This window comes from Lolium rigidum, chromosome 3 (assembly GCF_022539505.1).
Source record: "Lolium rigidum isolate FL_2022 chromosome 3, APGP_CSIRO_Lrig_0.1, whole genome shotgun sequence".
Taxonomy (NCBI): domain Eukaryota; kingdom Viridiplantae; phylum Streptophyta; class Magnoliopsida; order Poales; family Poaceae; genus Lolium; species Lolium rigidum.
The window spans coordinates 340216932-340239115 of record NC_061510.1 but is presented as its reverse complement, the minus strand read 5'-3'; the positions used below and the strand labels follow the sequence as shown (position 1 = coordinate 340239115).

The 22184-nt window shown below is 45.9% G+C and overlaps 1 protein-coding gene and 1 long non-coding RNA gene across 3 annotated transcripts; both read right to left on the bottom strand.

Annotated features, from left to right (window-relative positions):
• Window positions 1-18565: 18565 nt before the first annotated feature.
• On the bottom strand, window positions 18566-18963 carry LOC124700148. Its single transcript, XR_007001661.1, has 3 exons — window positions 18930-18963; window positions 18743-18828; window positions 18566-18630 (listed from the first exon to the last, which is right to left on the bottom strand). It is a non-coding gene; the product is annotated as an uncharacterized LOC124700148 (long non-coding RNA).
• A 1369-nt stretch (window positions 18964-20332) lies between these two features.
• Window positions 20333-21464, bottom strand: LOC124700147. 2 transcript variants are annotated; one of them, XR_007001660.1, is made up of 3 exons: window positions 21354-21464; window positions 20732-20866; window positions 20333-20496 (listed from the first exon to the last, which is right to left on the bottom strand). XR_007001660.1 is itself a non-coding variant. In XM_047232318.1 (3 exons), the coding sequence occupies exons 1-3, from the start codon at window positions 21457-21459 to the stop codon at window positions 20440-20442; spliced, it is 354 nt and encodes a 117-aa protein (XP_047088274.1). In that variant the 5' UTR covers window positions 21460-21464; the 3' UTR covers window positions 20333-20439. The 2 variants fall into 2 exon arrangements, 1 of the variants encoding a protein (XP_047088274.1); XM_047232318.1 differs by having other exon boundaries at window positions 20732-20922.
• Between the last annotated feature and the right edge of the window lie 720 nt (window positions 21465-22184).

Below are 22184 nucleotides of genomic sequence, written 5' to 3'. Positions count from 1 at the left end.
TAAGCAAATACACGGAGGGAGTCAAAAATCAATCCGTGAGATACAATGCATGATTCAGAAGTATTGGGACTCACATTTACCGTAAAAATCTCTACGAGATTCACAGGATTTATTCCCCATTATTTCTAGCGTGAGCATATAAAAGAACATCTAGACATGGGGCAGGGGGATACCTGATCTCCGCCATAGAGAAAGCAGTGCAGTGGAGCTCGAGAGGCAGCAGCAGCTCTCCATAACCGGGAGTATGAGTAGAAGCGAAAGCCACCGCAAAATACCACAGATGGTTGCGGCGACGACGACAGGACGGAGGGATCACGGCTTGGCGTGCCCAGGGACGCGGTTCTGCAGCAGGAAAACGGCGTTCCGGAGATGGCCGGGCAGGCAAAGACGGCCGCCTGCACGGCCACCGGTGCTGCTGCAGCTGCTCCTGGACGTCACCTTCCTTGTCCACCGCTGCCGGCCTCCTTCTCCTTCGTCTCTGGCCTCCTTCTCCTTCGCTGTCGATGGATCAAGCCCCACCGTCGCCGAATCAAGCACCGCCGCTCACAGATCTTGGGGCACCGACTGAAAAAAGTGATCTTGAGCTGATAGAATCCATCATCTGGGAAGATTTGGCGAGGAGGATGGTGGTGGGGGTGGCAGGAGGTGGCGTCGGGCGCGTCGTGTGGGCAGTCAGGCGGCGGCGTCGGTGGAGCACGCCATCAGGGTGAGGGTTTGGTCGCTGGGTTCATGCTTCCATCACGACGATGTAGCTGGGCTTCGGCCCAGTTGAGCCCGTGCGGAACGAACGAATGGTCGACGAAGCTGACGAACAAAACATTTGACGTATTGGCAGAATAAGGAACATGTTCCTTCTTTTTAAGTAGTGTAGATTAGGTTTGGATCGATGGTGGTCGTACGTCAAAAAAAACACGCACACTCGCGGCATAAAACCGTAAGCAGTCTGTCCCTTCAATTGATCCTGCAAGAAAAAACCATTGAAAAACCGGCTAACCATAGTACATAGTACCATACACGCACGACTCCTGGTCGTTCCTGACGGAAAAGACTCCTTGTCGACTCCGGGCACAATGCGTACGATCGTATGAGTTCGAAGTTGTATCGTTAGCTTGCTCGATCCACATCGTATACGGCAAGATGTAATCCACCTGTACAAATATACACGGTAACTCAAACAAAACTATCGTCATGACGCGATCTCGTGAAGCAGCTCGAAGCAGTCTATTCGCCATCGGCCCTTCGGGAACCAAGTCGTGTTCGGTTCGACGGCAACGCAGCACTGCATCCAGGGGGCCGCCCGGCGCGGTGGTGGAAGTAAGACCTGGCCTTGGCCGATCTAGATGGGTTCTGCGTCCCAGCATGGAGCACCGTCGTTGTCACCGGTCAGGAACTTGAGATGTGCAACATGAGATTCAGGGGAGCGACTCGTGTGGCTCGGTGGCCTCCGTACAGGTGCGCAATCGAGAGCGCCAAGCGCGGCGTCTAACGAGGCGGAAGATCCGGTTGGCCTTGGCAGTGACGGCCGCGGCATTGGGCGAGGAGGAAGATCGGGTTGGTTCCGACCAGGTAGCGGTTGGCGGGGCATCACTGGCCACCACGGCTGCGAGGAGGAGTAATCCGTCGACGGCCAGGGCGAGCGTGGCGTCCCCAGTCCGCGTGCGGAGGAGCACTGCACACAGATAAGCTTATTTTTTGAAACGGGGGCAAAAGCTTTGCCCCATTCTATTAATTAAGAAGAAGGTTCGACATGAGAGAACATGCCAAGAAGTAGTACATAAAGCTTACACGAATTACTCTCGCGGCATTATATTGCCCAAATTTTTGGCACCCGCTAAAACCCATAAACGTGCCTCATGCTTAATCTTATCGAAGACTACTTGCGCCGGGGCGCTTTTAGCCCGGAAGACCCTAGCATTCCTTTCATTCCACACTTCCCAAGCAACTAGCAAGGTGATAGAAGCCATGGCCTTGCGGTTGGGCATGCCTCCTCCCGCCATGAAGGACCACCACTCGGCCGTGTTGAGATTTGCCCATTGCATAGGGTGAAGCTCATTGAGCCCTGCCCACTCTTTAAGGAGGCCCCAAATGCGGACGGTGAAGCGGCAATGGACGAAGAGGTGGTCGATAGATTCCGTGTATTGTTTGCAAAGAGGACAAATCCCACAATTTGGCCACCCTCGCTTGGCCAACCGGTCGGCCGTCCAAATCCTTCCTTGGTTGACAAGCCATGCAAAAAATTTCACCTTTGGTGGTGCCCATGCTTTCCATATTGTCTTGTACATAGGCGAGATGGTGGACCCGAGGAAGTGCAACTCATAAGCCGACTTGGTCGTGTATTGCCCATTAGGCGTAAGCTTCCAAGAGATGTTGTCCTCCACCTCCGGGTCAAGGTTTACGTTAGAGATAAGGGCCCAAAGGTCGACAAATTGGGAGAGGTGTTCTTCGGTGAAGGAGTTATCTAAGGTGATTTTGCTTATCCAAGCATCATCGCAAAGAGCTTGTGAGACCTTCCAATTCTTCCTCTTGGAAGCAACAAAAATGAGAGGGGCAATGTCAATCGGTTTTCTCCCTTGCAGCCAAGGGGCATGCCAAAAGGGCGTCTTCTTCCCATTCCCAAGAGTGATGGCGGTAGCTGCATAGAAAATGTCCATGTCTTCATCAGAGCAAGGGTTCCCGGAGCCGATCCAAATCTTGGAAGGGTCTTTCCACTCAAGCCAAGGCTATCGTAAACGAAGCGCTGTCGCAAACTTCTCCAAGTGAAGAACGCCGAGGCCCCCAAGCTTCTTAGGGCGGCACACCATATCCCAGTTGACTTTACACTTAGCCCCGGTGGTAGTGTCCTTGGCGGACCAAAGGAAGGCTCTCTGAATCTTGTTGATGAATTTGATAGTGCCCGGAGGGATGCATAGAGGGGTGAGGTGGTAGATGGCTTGAGAGGTGATCACCGATTTTACCAAGGCGGTGCGGCCGGCCGTGGTGATGAGCTTGCCATTCCAAGTGGGGAGCTTGTTTACGCATTTGTCCTCAAGATGTTGGAAGTCCCCTCTCTTCAAACACCAAACAGAGAGCGGAAGCCCAATGTACCTAAGCGGGAAGGAAGCGATGGTGGCAGGGATGTCCGCGAGAATGTCATTCAAGTTGAGATTGGTGCAACGTATAGGGACGATAGAGCTTTTCTGCAGGTTGCTGCAAAGACCCATGACCTCGCCAAAGTTATGTAAGATGGATGCCAGATTTGTGATGTCCTCCTTGAATGGTGCCACGAACACCGCCGCGTCGTCCGCATAGAGAGAAGTCCTCACCGGCGAGCCGCGGCCGCGGAGCTTGTGAAGGAGCCCATGAGCCGTGGCAATATCCAGGAGTTGTGCTAGAGGGTCGATGGCGAGGACGAACAAAAGGGGGGAGAGGGGATCTCCCTGTCTCAGCCCTCTCCCATGGAGAATCGGTGCGCCGGCCACCCCATTAAGGAGGACTCTCGAGGTCGCAGTCGTGAGGAGGGCAACCACCCAGTTTCGGAATCTACTAGGGAACCCTCTCTTTTGCATGAGGTCAACAATGTATTCCCATCTCACGGAGTCAAAAGCCTTTCGAATGTCTAACTTGAAGAGAAGGGCCGGGGTCTTGTTCCTATGTAGTCTCGTGGCAAAGTTTTTGACATAGAGAAAATTGTCGTGAATGCTTTGCTTTTTGATGAATGCGCTTTGTGCATGCGAGACAAGATCGTCCATATGAGGGGTGAGCCGGAGGGCAAGAGCTTTGGCGATAATCTTGGCAAGGCCGTGAATCAAGCTTATGGGCCGGTAATCCGAGATCTCTTCCGCCCCTTCCTTTTTGGGTAGGAGAGCGATGTTTGCAGAGTTTAACCAATGGAAATTCTCCGCGTGCTGGCTTCCAAACAAGTGCACCACATTCATGACGTCAACTTTGATAATATCCCAACACCTTCGGAAGAAAGCCCCAGAAAAGCCATCTGGGCCGGGCGCCTTGTCAGTAGGCATTTGCATGATCGCATTCTTGATTTCCTCCTCAGAGAAAGGATTTCCCAAGTCCTGAAGATCGGGGTTCTCAAAGTGTAGCACATCCCAGTTGAAGTCGCAAGTTCTAGGCAGCCCTTTGCCAAAAGCCGTCTTGAAGTGGCTATGGACAATATGTTCCTTGGCATGGTGTTCCGTGACCCAACCTTGGTTGAACTTGAGCCGGTGTATATGATTCTTCCTTCGCCTAGCGTTGACCCTCAAGTGAAAGAACTTGGTGTTGGCGTCTCCTTCTCGAAGACAAGTAACCCGGGCACATTGTTGCTTTCTTGCCCTTTCAATGGTCGCGAGGGCTATGGCCTTCCTCTTTAAGCGGTTCATGAGATCAATCTCCGCCACTGAAAGGCGTCGGCTTTCTTGCGCAATGTCAAAGTGGAGGATGACAAGCAAAGCGGCATGCATTGTAACCTTGGTATTTGAGAAAAGGCGCCGACCCCATTTACATAGTGCCTTCCCGGTATTTCTCAGCTTATGGAACAGCCTTTGGAAGGGCTCAAGGTGAGGGGAGGGTGCATCCCAAGCATGTTGTACTACCTCGTCGAAGCCAGGAATCCGCAGCCAAAAAATTTCAAATCTGAACGTCCTTGGTCTCCGCGGGCCACTATCGTCAGCAAGGAGCAGGGGGCAGTGGTCCGAAAGGGATGAGGAAAGCGCATGGAGAACATGAGAGTCAAGGTCAAATCCCAAGCTGTGTTGCAGAAGAAAGCGTCGAGCTTGCAGAGAGTGGGGTCAGCTCTTCTGTTTGACCAAGTGAATCGTCGATTTTGCAAGTGTATCTCATTTAGCTCGCAAGCCTGCAAAGCAGCCCGGAAGCGGTTGATGCGGCGACGGTTGACATTTCCTTTATTCTTGTCCCGAGCGCGGCGAATTTGGTTGAAGTCCCCCAAAGCAAGCCACCGGGTCCCTTGCGACGGTTTATGCCCAATCAACTCATTGAAAAATTCGTCTTTCCGGTTAGAAGCGGTGGGGCCATAGACACCGGTAATCTTAAAATCTCCCTCGCCGTTGGAGTTTGGGACATGCACATCTGCCGACATGCAAAATACAGATAAGCTTATGGATGCACGTGTGCTACATATTTGGCAACCTTGTTCAGCTACTCTGTTGACAAGGGCATGGGCCACGGGGACCGCAAGATGAGCACCCTGGAGCACTGCCATGGCGGTGTCGAGGGACTGGGGACGATGCCGGAGAGAGGAGGCCGAGCGTGCCGAGAAATACCACACGTGCAGTATAGAGAACAAAGACTCAGCGAGCTATGTGTGATGTCGGTGCTGAACTGCTGATGTTGGGCATCCACGCGATGCACGGTGAGTAGAACGACACCGCTGTGGTGAGGCGGCGGATGGACGATGCCGTTGTGAGGAAGGATGCCCGGTGGAGCTGGGTGGACGTCAGGGACTAGGTGCAGGCATGAAACTTCTCATTTGCTTGTTAATCCTACTATAGTAGTTTTTGCATGAATTGCTAGCAGCCAGCCCAAAGGCAAAAGTCACGTGAAACAAAAGAAGACATGAATTCTGCAACTTGCACGCTGGGCATGCATGATCCCCAAGTTTCGATCGATCTGCTACTCCATGTGAGGGAGTCGAAGCATGGCCTCAATCAACGACTTACACGGTAGCAAAACAGGTTGTGTCTATTCGATTGTCTACTCCGTGTTGCTTTTTCTGATTAATCTCATAAATATTGTGTTACGAGTTGCTTTTTACTGATAAATCTCATAAATGCTTCTGCTTAGTAGTTCATGAAAAACAGTCCCGTGCAAAAGTGCATGATCGCACGCACGATTTTCTCTTTTTAATTGTGTTGTTTATTAAATATCAGTGAAATTTAAACATATATGGCTTTGGTGCATGACAAAGAAGCGGTCGACAAATCGAATCGACCGCGTGCCGAGGTCTGGCGAAGGACCGCAGCTCGTATGCATACAGGATACCGTGTTCTCCTAGACTTGATGGACAAATCTTATATTCCTTTAATAAGCAATCCAAGTGCTGCTGGGAGTTGTGTGATGTATGTATTGAAATTTAGGTGTGAAAAAAGGGTACCTGTGGTTGGATTATTCTTTGTAAGTTTTTCTAATGGATAAATTTTACCGAATTCAATGGCCAATGATGCTATACATGTTTTGCGAAGTTCCAAAGTTGTTGATAGCTCTTCCAATCGTCAAATTTATTCTTTCAAAGCACGTGCTATTGTAATTTTTAATTCTCACTCGTAGGCTCGTAGCAACGCACGGGCATTCTGCTAGTCTAATCTCTACTACCTAAAAAGAATGTCAAGATTCCGTCGTCAATCGATACGCTTCGTCCGTCGTTAGCTTCGTCAACCGCTGTCATTTTGCATTTGGGCCCCTCGGAATCTAGAAAAAAATTAGGTAGTTCAACCCTGTCGGCGCCCTCCTTGATCCGTTCAACAACTCCGTCCAACGAGCATCGCCGCCCCTGGCCTCCTCCAGCCGGCAAGCGTGGTCGCTCTAGCCTCATCCACCGCGGACGGGAACTCCGGCTCCACCTCGCCCACGCACCGTGCCGTCCTCCCATGAAATCGCCGCACAAGATTTGCCCATCCGGCGCGCCACCGGCCCAATCCCACCGCTCTTGCTCTGGTTTGTGTTGATGTATGGATCGCGCGCCTCCCTGATGGATCTACTCAGATGGGTGTTCCCTTGCCGGTTGCACTCACACGCGCTCTGGTGACGCGAGACTGGCTACAACCTGGGGAAGGAGATGCCTTGCCTTGTGCGGAGGCCTTTCAAGATGTTGGTTCTGAGGCTCCACCGGTTATAGGAGATGGTTCCTGGGGCTCATGTAATAAGAAATTTGGATCGAAAGACTCTATCATCAATATCCTCAGAGGTATGACAAAGTTCTTTATGTAGATGACGAGATAAGGTTAAAGTTATAGGCATGCAGTTATTTACGTCAAACAGAATGAAGCTTGCACTTGGAAGCACCAAAATACAAAAATTCTCTTTACTGCCTGTAGACTAGCTAATTCCAGTGTTTCAGAGCATCTCCAGTCAGCGTTTGAATGAAAATAATAGAAACGCATGAAAATAAAAAATTTCATTCAAATTTAATTATATTTTATAAGTTTGAACGAAAACGGCTAGGTTCATCTAAACCCTAGCCTACTGGCCGCCCGGCGGTGCGGTCGACGGCCCTGCCCTGTCGTCGCCTCCCTTCCCCCGCTGCTCGTTTGCCGCGCGCCGCCTCTACCTCCGGAGCCCCGTGACGAGAGCATGCCGTTCCGCCGCGTCCTTGAGGATCTGCTGCCGGTTCTTCGCGAAGAAGAGGCGGCCCGCCTCCTCAACCAATGCCCGTTGAATGGAGAGGTCGATGGCGCGGCGACACCGCTCATCGTTGCCCTGCTCGCGGGAACGGCCATCGTCTTGCAGCTTCTTCAGCGACTCGAAGAACTTGACGAGCGTCTTCTGCTGCGCCGCCTGCTCCTCCGGGTCTGGCCCATCGTCGGCCCAGTCGAGGTCGGTCTCGTCCTCCCAGGCTGCCAAATCCGCGGCCGCCGCCTCCTACCGCAGCTGCTCCAGCTCCTCCCGCCGTTGCCGATGCTCGAGCTTCTGCCTCCGCAGCTACAACTCCTCCACACGATGCCGCTCGTGCGCCTGGAGGCGGAGACGCGACTCTTCCGCTGCGGCCTCCACTGCCCGCGTTTGCCGCTCGTGCGCGACAAACGCATCTATGGTGGCCGCTTGCGCCACCACCTCCCACTCCTTGTTGTCCGCCAGCTCCGGGTCTACGTCGTACTCCACGGGGGTGCCCGGAGGTGGAGGTGGAGGTGGAGGTGGAGGTGGAGGTGGACGTGGACGTGGACGTGGAGGCAGCTGGCCGCCGCCTCCTACTGCAGTTGCTGCTCTAGCTCCTCCTGCCGTTGCCGATGCTCGAGCTTCTACCTCCGCAGCTACAGCTCCTCCACACGATGCCGCTCGTTCACCTGGAGGCGGAGACACGACTCTTCCGCTGCGGCCTCCACTGCCCGCGTTTGCCGCTCGTGCGCGACAAACGCATCTATGGCGGCCGCCTGCGCCACCACCTCCCACTCCTTGTTGTCCGCCAGCTCCGGGTCTATGTCGTACTCCACGGGGGTGCCGGGAGGTGGAGGTCGACTTGGAGGCAGCTGGCCGCCGCCGGTGCAGCTCAGCATTGAGTACGTGGTATGCAGGCGACATGGCATGTTTGGCGGTGGAGAAATGGATGCTGGCGTCTGTGGTAACGTGTAATGTCCCAGGTTTAGAGACGATCGAGGGGTAGATTTTAGAAAGGGATGTGCATTGCATTGTAAATTCTGGGGAAATTTCGCGCTTTTAAACAAAAACTGCATCGAAGGGGGACAAGTTTCTCTCTCGACACCTTACAGGGTTAGGGTTTCGAGAGTGCGATAAACTTGTTTCTCATTCAACTAAAATAGGGTTTTGAGAAGAGAGGGGAGAAATTGCATCTAACTTAAGTTGTATGATTGAATTCAAACCTAAGTTGAATTTGAATTTCAAATTCAAACATTAAATAAATAACTCATAATTCAATTGTGAGGAAATTCATTAATTAAATTATAGAAAAGAATAAACAATATTGAATAAGACAAATAATAAGTAAAGCTCATTAGAGAAACTTTGAGCTTTATTGATTAACACACAAGATACAATGTCATTTATAATATTCAGATTTGAATTATAAAATATTACAACATATTACAAGTATTGAACAAATGGAAAAAGAAAAAGAAAGAAAATTACAAGTAAATGATCTATCCTAAATTACATAAGATGAACTTGATCTTCACTTGATCATCCTAATTGAGTCCCTGCACACACACAAAGATCAAATAATGGATTATGCCAAGTGCCATTGCCCCTTGGCAGGTTAGTGAAACAAATGAAATTGAGTGGATATGGATCAGCTCTGCCGAGCTGATCATCTCACAGCCAACAGGTACCAAGCACTTGGTACACACACACAACCTAGCAGCTCACCAGGCAGTGTGCATGCAACACAACACACACACACCAGCAGTGAGTCACCAAGTGAGGCCAGGCCTTGTTGTCGACATGAGAACAAAGCAAGGGTGGTATAAAACCTTTTCCACCGCCAGAACCAGCAATCCATCGATAAGCAGCTTGGTAAGTCACCAGATAGCAAGAACACAAGAACAGGAAGAACAGCACTGCTGTTCAACCTGTCCAAAACCACCACAGGACCAACTCAAGCATCACAGGCTTGCTAGGAGGAGCAGGGCAAGCATAAGATCAACATAGAAGCAATCCTCTACACCAACAAACAATCTAGGAGCTGGAATGAGGTATAAACAAGATCATCCTGAGCAAAACGAAGTTTTGCTCATAAATAAGCATCCAATGCATCACAGAAGCACAGAAGGGTAGAATACCTTGTTTGTGTCATCATCTGGTTGTAAAGCCATTTGGTGCAAGCAGATATGGGTAAGACCACTAGGCAATCATCCAATGGGAACATCAGTTATGCAAATTAGTGCATAACTAGAGAAATCCAGCAAGGGATGAAGTCACAGCTAGCCTAGCCCACACACTTAGCACCTACAGCTATTTATGCCATCAGACTATAGACAATTTCTTGTCTATATACTTTGTCAACATCAAAAGGCCACTGGAAGTCCAATATTGGATCAAGCCAGTGAACAGCTATTCCATTCCAGCAAGCAATCACAAACCATAGCAAGTCACAGAGAGGGGAGCAACCATGACAGCATCACAAGTGCTGCCAGGGCCACCTCAACCCTAAGCCAGCACAAGAACCCACACATCATCATACATTTGGATTCAGTAAAGGGCTAGGGTACCAACCATAGGTTGTCATCCAGCTAGCCCTAGTTAATTTAATTGAAATGATCATCACTGTGTCACAGTTCACATCACTTATCCATTTCAGTAAATTCAAGCAATACAGACAAGTGAACAACACAAATAATCAAAGCACCAGAGCCTTGCAGATGATCCAATGGATCATTGCAAGCAACAGTTGATGCTTAAGCAAGCACCAGCTCACACCAGGACCAGCCTGTGTGACACACACACATCACAGGTTGAGTAGCAGTGAGACACAGAAGCAACACAGCCGCTTTTAGAAGCAACTGATGATCATATGATCATCAGGAGCTTGCTAGAGCATGCCAGGGCATGCTAGGGCATTACTGACATCAATTCATGGATCAGAAAAAATGAAACAGCCACAGTTAAGCAACAATTATATTACAGATAATCAAATCAAGCATATCTTGAATCAAACCATCCAGGGATGGAACCAACCAGTAGCATTAGTGCTCAATATGACAATTCCAAGAAGCATAGCACAATAAATCACACACCAAGGGCACTGGTACTTGCTAAACAGCAAGAATCACTCACAGTAGTGAACCAGGGGAGCCAGAGCATAGCACAGCACAAGCAAGCAAGCAACAACAATGGCTAGGGATGCTCAGATGAGCATCTAGACAGATAATAGAATCTATAACCACAAGGGTGAGCAGAGACTGGAAACAAAGGAGGCATACACCACAGTAGGATTAGCACACGCGCATAGACTAAGGCCAGTGGAGCACAGCAGCACGAACAGCAGCTCAGGAGCAGACAAGTATGGCGCAGCAAAGCACAGCAGCTCATGAGCAGGCAAACAAGGCGCAACAGTAGAGCATCGGCATGGAGAGCATCTCTACAGAGAGGTACAAGCCATGGCCAGAGCTAGAGGAAGAAGAAGAACAGGCAGGAGAGGGAAAGAAGGGAGGCGCACATACCCGGGGTCGAGCAGACAGGCGCAGCCATGGCGGCCACGGCGGCACACGCTAGAGCGCGGCGGCGCCAGGCCAAGCCAAGCCATGGCGGCACCACAGCACAACCCGCACCACCGGGGCAAGGTCCACGGCGGCGCCATCGCGCGTGGAAACCAGGGCGCGGCGGGATCGCCGCGGATCCTGTAACCATAGACGCCGCGAAGGAGGTCGAGGACGAGCGGGAGCAGCACCTGCTCCATATCGACGCGGATGAGGTTGACCGCCGTCGTGGGGCGCGTCGATTGCGCACCATGGCGGGGGCCAAGTCCGGCGGAGCTCGCCGGAATCGAGCGGCGACGGCGGAGGCGACGCGGATCGCCAGAGAGGGGATTAGGGTTAGGGTTTTCACACGCGCGCGCGAGAGAGAGAGGAGTGAGGCTGGTCGAGCCGGAACAGGTGGGTCGGTTCGACCTAACCCCACTGGGTTACACCGACAGGTGGGCCCAGGGGTAATTTGGTCATTTCCAAATTCATATAAAAACACAAACTTTGACCAAGTTCTATAAAATCATTATAGCTCTAAAAAAATAATTAAAAATATGAAAACCACTCAGTATAAAAAACTCTATCATAATAAAATATGAAATGGAATTTTTGAAGCTAAACAAGAATAAGTTCAAATTTGATGATTTAAATAATCATTTAAATCACACATTTTATTTTCAATAATAAAAATAAGTCCATAAATTCTTTTGGACTCTAAAAACACCTTGAAAACATTTCAAGGTTGTATTTTGCCCTAAATAGAGTATCCCTAAATCATTCTTAGTATTAACCTCTCATGAAATGATAAAGACATCGGAAGGGGGGAACAAACCCTAAAATTGGAATCATGCATAAATGCTTCTTTAACCATTGCCCTTATCGGACAATGATGCTATTTTTCAGCAACAGAGGACAAGGGTCAGTCCACGCCATCCAACTGCAACACTTTGCAGTGTTCAGGCAAGTTCATCACTTGCTCATGTCATTTGAGTATTTTTATCAAATTACTTGCAAAGTACTATAATTATCATTATTGCATGAAAATCAAAACCACTATTTTCATAACTATGAATATGACTAAATGGTGGGCAATGGAACCATGGATTGTGTTGATATGGGGGAGGTTCCATTGCAAGGGTTTATATCCATCTAGGATTAAACAACAAATGTCGTCCAGTGATTCTTGTGCCGTAATACCTGTGTTAACCATAAGATCTGGAGTGGGACGGAGTAGTCAAAAATGTTTCCACCTCTCGTTCATCAACGGATGCGCTTTACCGTAGTACACTTGTAATCCAAGGGGGCAAGCGGTGAGGCTGGGGAGTCCTAAGTCCCCACGGCATTGTCCGTAGTACACTTGTCGCCCGAAGGAGCAAGCGGTGAGGCTGGGGAGTCCTAAGTCCCCACGGTATTGCGGTCTATGATGGGTTGCAGCTATCGGCGAAGGAGTTTGGTTCGATCCCAAACTGTTGTTGTGGTCGGGGTCCACCATAAAATGGGAATAATGGGACCGGCGAGGACCCAGGGTCGGGGTTTGCAACAAAGGGTGGGTGTTCGAGGTAGCGGAGGAACATGATTGGCTAGGACCTTATACCGGGCCTCACACCATTGGAAGTGTGGACGGGAAAGCTGCCCGGTTGGCACCAAGGTTAAGATCTCTTATGGGTAAAGCAACACACCTCTGCAGAGTGTAACGAATCGTGACCAGTCACTCCCTGTTCCGGGTTTTGGAACTGCGAACGCTGCCGGAAAGGAACTCCATGAAGTTCTAGTCTAACTAGATGACCCGTTGCGCTATCGCGCAATGACGAAGGCTAACCATAGGGTTTCTCTTATTTTAGTACCGAATTAGCGCGTTGTGCTATCGCACAAATAGCATAATTCAATAAGAATTTGCACCATAAGTTTTGGCTTATTTTAATATCGAGGCTTGGAGCGGAGCTCTACTCTTCTTGCCGATGTCATCACCGTAGTGGTAAAGGGAGGGCATTCGGGTTGGGTGGCCATCCAGGCGAGCTATAACATCATTTGATGGCGTGAGTTGGAGAAAATGTTCTCGATGGTCCCCGCACCGTCCTTTGGCTACTCCCTTTGCTCCCATGCCACGGCTCCTTCTGCCCCTCGTATGATCTGAACCATCCCTTGTACTCTCATGTGGGTAATGCCCTCAATATCTCTTTCACTTTCTTTTGCGTAATCCACTTGCCATCACAGAAATATTATGGCCAAGTGGCTGCGATTTCTTATTTTCTCACGTGCACATTTGTGTTTCATCGCAATGTTTAAGTGTACCTATGGACGGCGTTTTAATAACTTTCAAATAATACCCGTTGTGCTATCGCGCAAATGGCGGAGGCTACCCATAGGATTTGGTTTATTTTAGTACCGAAGGTTGGAGTAGAGCTTTTGGATCGAGTAGAATAGTATCCGACGGGGCGTCCTATGGTGAGGTATAATAGCATGTAGTGTGTTTCGTTGGAGGAAACGCCCTCGACGGCCCTTGTACTTTCATTTGGGTAGTGCTCTCGATATCTCTTCCACTTTCCTTTGGGCAATCCAGTTGCCATGACCGAAAAGTGGTTGCGATTTCTTATTTCGTTTTACTTGCACATTTGAGTTTCCAAAACATGTGAAGAAAATTATGGACATGGCTATGTTGTATCTTTGAATCTACACTACTTTCTCCGAAAGTATCACCATATGTGACGTGTGGTAAAAAAAGACGTAGAACAAAACACAACATAAGACGTGTGATATTCACACATCATTTGTTTTTTGTGTGCAAGCTACACATTGTCATGTTTTGGGACGAAAAATTGTAGATGGGAGGAATGATCTATAAAGCAAAAAAACATTTAGGTCGATGTTTTTTTTAAATTAGACGTAGAAAACGGAGGGGTCGTTTTCGTGACGTGGCGAGGGAGCGGAGGCGTCGGCGCGTATAAAGCCATCTTCTCAGAATCAATACATGAACTGCTAACATGTACTTCCAAACCAAGAAACGCCTAAATCTGTGAAGAGGAAAACATATTAATGGCGCTATTGCACCCCTCCTTTTCCACCCTTACAAAACAACAATCTAAAAAGGTAATGGCACTGAGAATATGCCCCTTTGAAGCTCTATTTTGAACAATTAAACAATCAACTTCAAAATTGTACATCCTTATACCCTACTTCCTGCAAGCACACTAAGTGGTTTTAAATTTTACGGTTGGATTGTTACTTGATCTCAACAGGTGGGCATTACCACTCTTTTGTTTTTTTCTTTATCTTTAACCCACATCCAGAAATAATTAATTTATCTCTGTGATTGAAGTATCAATAAACATCAGCTGCTATCACCTGGCTTCAAATTAGTAGCTTTTACAATACTACTATAATACGGATAGATTACAAATAATATATGAAAGATATGGTGCTTAAATGCACAAATTACATTACCAGCTTCATGCAACAGAAGAAACAATTTGGATATTTTGATTCGAAGTTGTTAGATAGAAGCATTGTCTGGGTGCTACATAAACATGCTACTTGGAGTCTTCGATTTGAAGTTCTTAGATAAAATAATTAACCTAAGACGCATACAAAAGCAAACATGTGGCACCTCAATCACTTGGTGGATATTGCTAATTGCATATTATAAGGTAGCATGGCCGGAAGCTAGTGCGGGAACATCCAGAAGAACATGCTAACTTCATGTACAAGATGAAAAGCAGCACTATAGCCGTCGTTGGGTTGCGCAAAGGCTTTCTGGTTGATCTGCAACTTGCAAACAACGACTTATGAATACTCGATGGACCGAGGAGTAAGAAAGGAGGTAACCTGCAAGTAGTGAAATTTGATCAGTCCCATGCATGGAGGCTCTCAACAAAAATAATATTTCTTTCATAAAAAGGAAACTATCCAATCCATTTCCCGGTAAGATAGAAGAGAAGGCACAAGTGCAATATATGCTTCGCAGTGAAACAAAGTAAATAAGCAGCGATATTCTTGACATGCTCAAACCTCCATCTCCATGCTTTCCTAATGAAATTAGTAATGTAGACGGGGAACAGAACGAGGCTAGATCTGTGCAGGCCTTCATGCGGAGAATAAATGGATTAAACAGAAGTTAACACCCCCAAAGCATTTACATTGACCAGGACACTGGAGTGTCAAAATGGCGCTCGCATCTACCATCAAACAAATTAATAGGTTCAGAGGGGAATTTGAAAAGAGGGAAACTCACACATAAGCTCTGAAAGAAGCAGCCAGTACAAGCCACAAATGAAGAGAAGCCGAAATGAAGAACCATCTCTGAACCATACAGCTAGCTCAAAGCAACATCAAGAATTGCTTGGCTAGATGCACAAATTTGGATGGACAGCTCTGTATTTGCACAAGAAATGGTATGGTGCATATATTGCAAGCTAAATGAAACTGGAAGAAGGCAAATTAGTAGCATGGACATTCTCTGCATCATAAGTAACAACAGAAATAGTTTTCATCAACAAGAGTTGTTTTCAAGTGACATTTCAATTGCTCACGCACATGCATATATGCTATGCTTGCAAACCAAATCTTCAAATCACAAGAAAAATATTCATCAGTTTATTGGCATTATTAAGACCACATGAATAAGCTACTTGCAGAAAAATATGATCACCTAGTCCAATGAAGAAATTCTCCCCCGACGCACCAGTACACAAGCACTATATATAAATTTTCAGTATATAAATTTGCAGCACTCATGAATCCGTGTGTTAGAAATTTGCTACATCCGCAGAATCATGCCCAATAAAACTGGCTATGTGTCACTAAACCCGTATAGGAAGGCACATGTAAAATCGAGCTGAAATTTAAGGTACACTAACTAACTGCAACAGCAGCTAGTTGTACCAACAGGAGTATAACTTTTATATAACCAGAGTATAATTGCACAATGCACATCAAAACAATAAATCTATTTTGTGCTGATATTTCTCTTTGTTATATTACCATGAATCTAATTATATATAGAAAATTAAAATGACAAAAAAATCTGCAAAAATTATAACTGAGCTATATGACCTACCGTGCATATGAAAAGGATTTAAATCACTGGCATGGTGCTGATCAAGTACCAGATATAGTGTAATTGCAAAATAGAACAGTTATAGGAAGCGTATGTAGGCCACTTCAGTTTTCTGTACTGAGATCGTTTAGGCTATTGTACATTCTTTGCTCAGCGATAACGGTTGAGTAGACTAACTTTAAGATTCTGGGCTATTTTGTAGAGTCCCATTTGAATCCGCGGGCCTTAAAGTTCTCTAGCATTATATTGAATTAAAGGTACACTATAAAGACACAGGGTCTAGAGAAGACACTGGAAAATCTGCATTTAGATATGCCGTTTTATTCCTGTAATTCCGTATCGGCCACTAAAATCAAATGATTCTCTCCTTTTGCATCAGTAATTCTACATCGGCCGACAAATAACAATTTACAGAAGTATGAACAAGAAAAATCCATGGAGAAACCCCAATTTGTAAAATTAAACCATCAGCTATGAAATTGTCCATCCTTGGACCTAGCTTGATTTTGAAATTATTCTTGATGTCTCAAATTTTCATTGATTTCAGTCAACTCAAAGTAATTCGCTATTTTAGTCAATTGGCTGCTCCGAAATAAAAGAAAAAAAACTGGGAAAAATTCAAATAGGCCAAATGAACCGAATAGCCAATAGCTCCATAAAGGCAATTCTATGCAAGGATGAATCAAAGAAACCAAGCATCAAAGTGCAGAATCAAAGTATCCAAGTATTAGAAGTAATGAGCAGAGGAAGCATAGCTTAAAACATACTGAGTTTAAATCATGAAACCAATTATCAAAGTGCAGAATCAAAGAAACCAAGTGTCAAAGTGCAGAATCAAAGAAAGGATGAGCTGAGTTTCATAGTCATGAAAATTGAACACACACATAGCACTCGCCCCCCCCCCCTATGCTATTATTTCAGGATAATATTAGCATGCTATTTCTCTCACGTGGAACATTATTCAGTCCAAACGGTCTAGCTAATCATTTAGCTGCAATGGGAAAGAAAACAAAAGTGGTATAATCAACACAGCTAAAACTAAAGAACAATAATGCATATAGAGCTAAGGGGTCTATGGAGTCATGCTAATTATTCAACTACAAAGAGAGAATATAACAGTGGCACAGTACTCAGAGCTAACCACATTCCGAAACTCATCATCTTTAAACCAAAATTTTCGTTGGTACAACCAAAATGACAAGAATCCAAAGTGATAGTGTACATTCAGATATTCAAGGACGCCAAATTTAGCAAATAAAAAATGCAGCTACTGATTTGGGCACCTGACTGAAGATACATGTTGGTCTAGCTGAGCTTCAGCGGCAAAATGGCTTAGTGAAGATGTGCAAATGGAGAATTGTTAATGAAGATGTGCTATTCTTATACCAGAATATAAAAAAATAATATATGCAACAGTGCTTAGAGTAACTGACGATTGGTTAAACCTACTAACTGTAGCTCCAGTGTTCATGCTCTAGGACACAAAATTTATTTTAGTTTTTTTTATTTTTCCATAGTTTTCATGTTTTAGCCAACCACACTGAAGCTTTATAAAGATATAATTTCATATCTCAACTTGTCTTAGGTCGTCATAATATTACTTGCACTTAAAAAAAGCTCAAACATTTATTTCGTCAATTTGGAGTATTACACAACAGTTGCTATACAGAACATGAAAACCAATGTGGTCGCTGCCCTGCAGTGTGCCTGGGGACTCTGGTTCAATCAGCCCAGCGCCGGGCTAGAGGCGGGTAGGGGATCATGGATCATCACTACATCTTTGCCCGGAATCACCGGCAGGAAATATAATCACACATGAGTTTTATTATTAGCATATGTTCCATTAGAAAATACAGCTCATATAAATGAAAAAAAAACTCGAAAAGGAAAGCATAGTCATTTGTTTGACATCATAATCATGGTTATGCGGATATAAACATGTTCTTTCTCTCTTATCAAGCTAGACCTAAGGCATCAAGCATGTACATGAATAATCATTCATTTGATTTACCGATTGTCTAGTTATCATCTAAAACTGTATTAGCGGGAAGAAACACCATACTATTTATTATCTAAGTACTATTTATTCCTTTCCTAACCAGCTAGCCACAATGGAGAAGTTAGTACCAGAACACCATCTCATCATTCCAGCAGTCAGCTTGATCTACATTCATACACCATCTCATCATTCCAGCAGTCAGCTTGATCTACATTCATTTCAGACAATGTGTGTCTGGTTTGCGGGAAAACATGGTAAGTACTAAGAATTAGTTGCAAGTCAAAACTCTGTTTATTTCCCACATGTTCTGAAGAATCAAGTTACCTAAATTATTAGCCTCTATATCTCTCAGTAAAAAATAATTAAAACATCCCATTTATCCAAGTCTTCACTCATCTTGGAAATCTCACAACTTCTCAACAGATCTGATACGTGGAAGCAATTTCATAATAGTTAGACCAAACACATCTAATCATTTTTAGAGGAAAATATAACAATACATGTGAGGAACTGAAGATAAATTTAAACAAGAACACCCATATCAGCCCTCCACTACTTATCCATTCCTCTCAATACCAGTCAGACATTTAGGGGTAGAAAAGTGCAGTATGCATGGAAATAATTAGGTATGCGAATTGATAGTACTCTTACATCAGATTTTCCATCCAGATCATATATTATACTGCCTAAGAAGTACTTGTGGGTCATTATATAAGAAAACTCCTGCAGGTGGTGCTCTGTATTATTCAAAAACAACGGATATTAATCAAAACATACACCAATACAACAAATCTAAATACAATTTGAGGAAGAACGGAGGGAAGCAAAGAAGGGAAAAAGGAGCTCTACCTGCATGGATCAATTTTGGTAGTAACATCCAACAATTGAGGGCTCAACTTGTCAACACCCTCTCCTAGGCATGGCGAGGAGCAGGGCTACAGTGACATCAAATGACACCAAATGTCGGATGGAATTAATTCAAGGACATATCATATGGGAAAATAAAATGGAAAAAAGGTGTCAAGGACGGGCATACTTGCATCATCCATGAGCACCATGAACGGCAATGGTTTGACAAAATGATTAATGCAAAATGATCAATTAAAGAAAAGACCGTGTAAGAATCTTCTGGACATCGAAACCCTAGATGCAAATAAAAATGAATTTATGAGAAGAAATGAGAGAGACAACATCGTGTATGGAGGGGGTGAGGAAGTTTTCGTACTATGAATACGTCAATATAAAATGTAAGCAACAGTAGTGGAACATGGCACTGTCACAACTGTTTCCTTTACTTCGGAAAGGCACACACAGTAACAAATAACACAAGATATAAAATGAATAATTGCAGTAAGACCGCCTTTCTAGCAAACAAGACCAAACAATATACTTCCCTAACAGCTTTCTTTGAACATAATTGCGTATGGATTGGTAAACCATTTTGACACTTTCTACACGACTGCAGCTTGAACTGTTGACAGCTAGGAGGTGTAAAACTTGCAGTAAACTTCACTAACATAAAAAAGATTAGTTTAAATGTCACATGTTAACACATGATGAGCTATGGCTACAGAAATAGTCACTGATCGCGGTTAGGGAAAATAAAAGAATATATTCATACATGTAATCCAGTTCGTTTTTGCTGGCTTGCATAGCTATATTGAATGACTGTTGTGAGCATATATAATGTGCAAATTATGACTGTTGTGAGGATGCCCAAGTGCATCGAATAATCGAGAAAGCATGGGGAAGAAAAAAGGGAAATAGATTGGGGAGCATACATGAGGATACCTATGGGCTGCAATGTTCATGGATGCTAGGAATCGCGGACACCTGACGATCATTAATTAGCATTAATGTTGTTGCAAGCTAGAAAATTTTAGTACTGAAATCAGTATATCATAAAATAGCAGAAAATTGCAACAACACTCAGGTAATTCAAAATGTCTGTGCTCAATCGCAAGACTCTCATTTCAACCTGTTTGCATATGGAGATAGGGAAATCTGCAAGGGAAAGAAATAGGATGAGCATAGCTGCAGTTCACAAACACAATGGTGGTTGCTCGCTGTTAGTCAATCTGCTAAATATCCAAATCCTACCTGCAAATATAATATCTACCTGAATCTGCAGGACTGGAGTGTGCACGGCAGTGGACATATCTTTCTCGGGCATGGCCTCGCCGCCCCGCCATCGCCCGGTAGTGCACCCTGCAATGCATCAATACATCAATAAGGACGCAAATCGATTAGAACACACTCAAACTGAAACTCAAAATACTGCACCACCCCCTGCAATGTTGCAGGTTACTCGCTGTTAGTGAATCTGCTAAACATCCAAATGGGTTAGGGAAACTGGAGTGTCCATATGGCGCTCGCATCTATCATCAAACAAATTAGTAGGTTCAGAGGGGAATTTGAAAAGAGGAAAACTCACACATAAGCTCTGAAAGAAGCAGCCAGTACAAGCCACAAATGAAGAGAAGCCGAAATGAAGAACCATCTCTGAACCATGCAGCTAGCTCAAAGCAACATCAAGAATTGTTTGGCTAGATGCAACAATTTGGATGGACAGAATACTCTGTATTTGGAAATGATGTCTTGACCTGTAAAGAAAAGAAGATATCATGTTATAATGGAGAGATTTAACAACTTAAAAGACCACATCTACTCACACATATTATAGCATATAAAGGTGGTGGCAATGTATTGCTCTAGAAGTGAAAAATATGTCAAGTCGGAAAATAATGGTCAAAAAGTAGCATACAAGGGAAAAGAATACAGTACCAAGAATTAGGGGTTATTAAAGTATCGAGCAAAAGAAATTAACACGTTACATACAGAATTGGCCATTTCTAGGCGAAGAAGGATCCATTGCTGCCTTGCTGAGCAGGCTGAACTGCAACCGCAGACCACAACCTCCATGTTCTTTGCCGCCAACGCGGGCACATCCTGGTGCTTTATTCTTCCAAGGTACTGAAAGTAAACATTGGTGAAAGGGATCAGACGAGAGCTAGGGGAGTGCTTTATTCCTGCAAGGTACGTAATAAATTTTATATCACGCATTGCAATTACACAGTATTCATTTATGAACAATTGGAATGCTTGGCTTAGCTAGGATTAAGAATTTGCTCTCCCAAAAAGGTATGATCATGAGGAATTATCAATCTCTCTAAAAAAATATGTGAAGTAATAATGAGACTATATTTCGCGGCAAAACAGATCCATGGACCACCGACACATACAAAGAAAGACAACGGACAAATGAATGTATGCCAAGTTTATGGTTATACAAGGAATTCAGGTATCATTAATTTTAGAAAAATTACCTAGGGCTTTTTCTAAGTTCCTCACATCTTCACAGATCCATGGACCACCGACACAAACAAAGAAAGACAATCTAGCTTCCTCACATCCTATTCTTCCATGAATGCGCAGTACCATAAAAATTTAGAAAAATTACCTAGATCTTCACCGCCGTCGAATCCTGGTTGCCAGTGAGCAGCCATGCTCAACCTGGGAGGCAGCGTACAACTATGCCTACGACGACGCCAGCTCCACCTTCTCATGATGCATCCCTACACAGAGCAATACCCAATCAGGTCCTATATAATTATACCAGCAGATCAAAATATTCAGAGTGATTCTGAGTAACAAAATTGCTCCTGTATAATACCCAGTTTACATATAGCGAATCAATAAAAGGACATCTAGGTTGGATTATGATATGATCATCTAGAATCGAAACAAAACATGCCGAATAATTGTTTGTAGAAACAGAAACTTCAGTTCATACGAGACGGGGAGGAAGGCCGTGGGCGACCGGCGCGTGGCCCCCACAGGCGGACGAGCTGCATACGCGCGACGAGCTCCGGCGGCTCGTCGCTCTGCTCTGCACCAGCATCTGTCGAGGAGGAAGCTTCCGGCGGGCCCCCCACAGGCGGACGAGCTGCACATCGGCGGCAAGCTCCCGCGACTCCGGCCTGGGATTGCCCTCTCCGGCCTCACATGGGGCTGGGGCGGGGAGAGAGGGGCGGAGGAGGAGAGACGGGATTGGGGAGCCAGGGAGAGACGCCCAGCCGCCGCCGCATCCAGACGACGCTTTCGCCGGCCCCCGCGTCGGCCCCCGCGTCCAGCCGCCGCAGACCACGCTCCCTGACTGCCCCCGCGTCCATCCGCCGCGGTCGCTCGAGCGCCACTCTTCCTGCGCCGGAGCTGGAGAGAGGAGAGGAGCAGGAGAGAGGAGCGGGAGGCGGCTCAGAGCGGGAGGCGGGAGGCGGAGACGAGAAAGAGG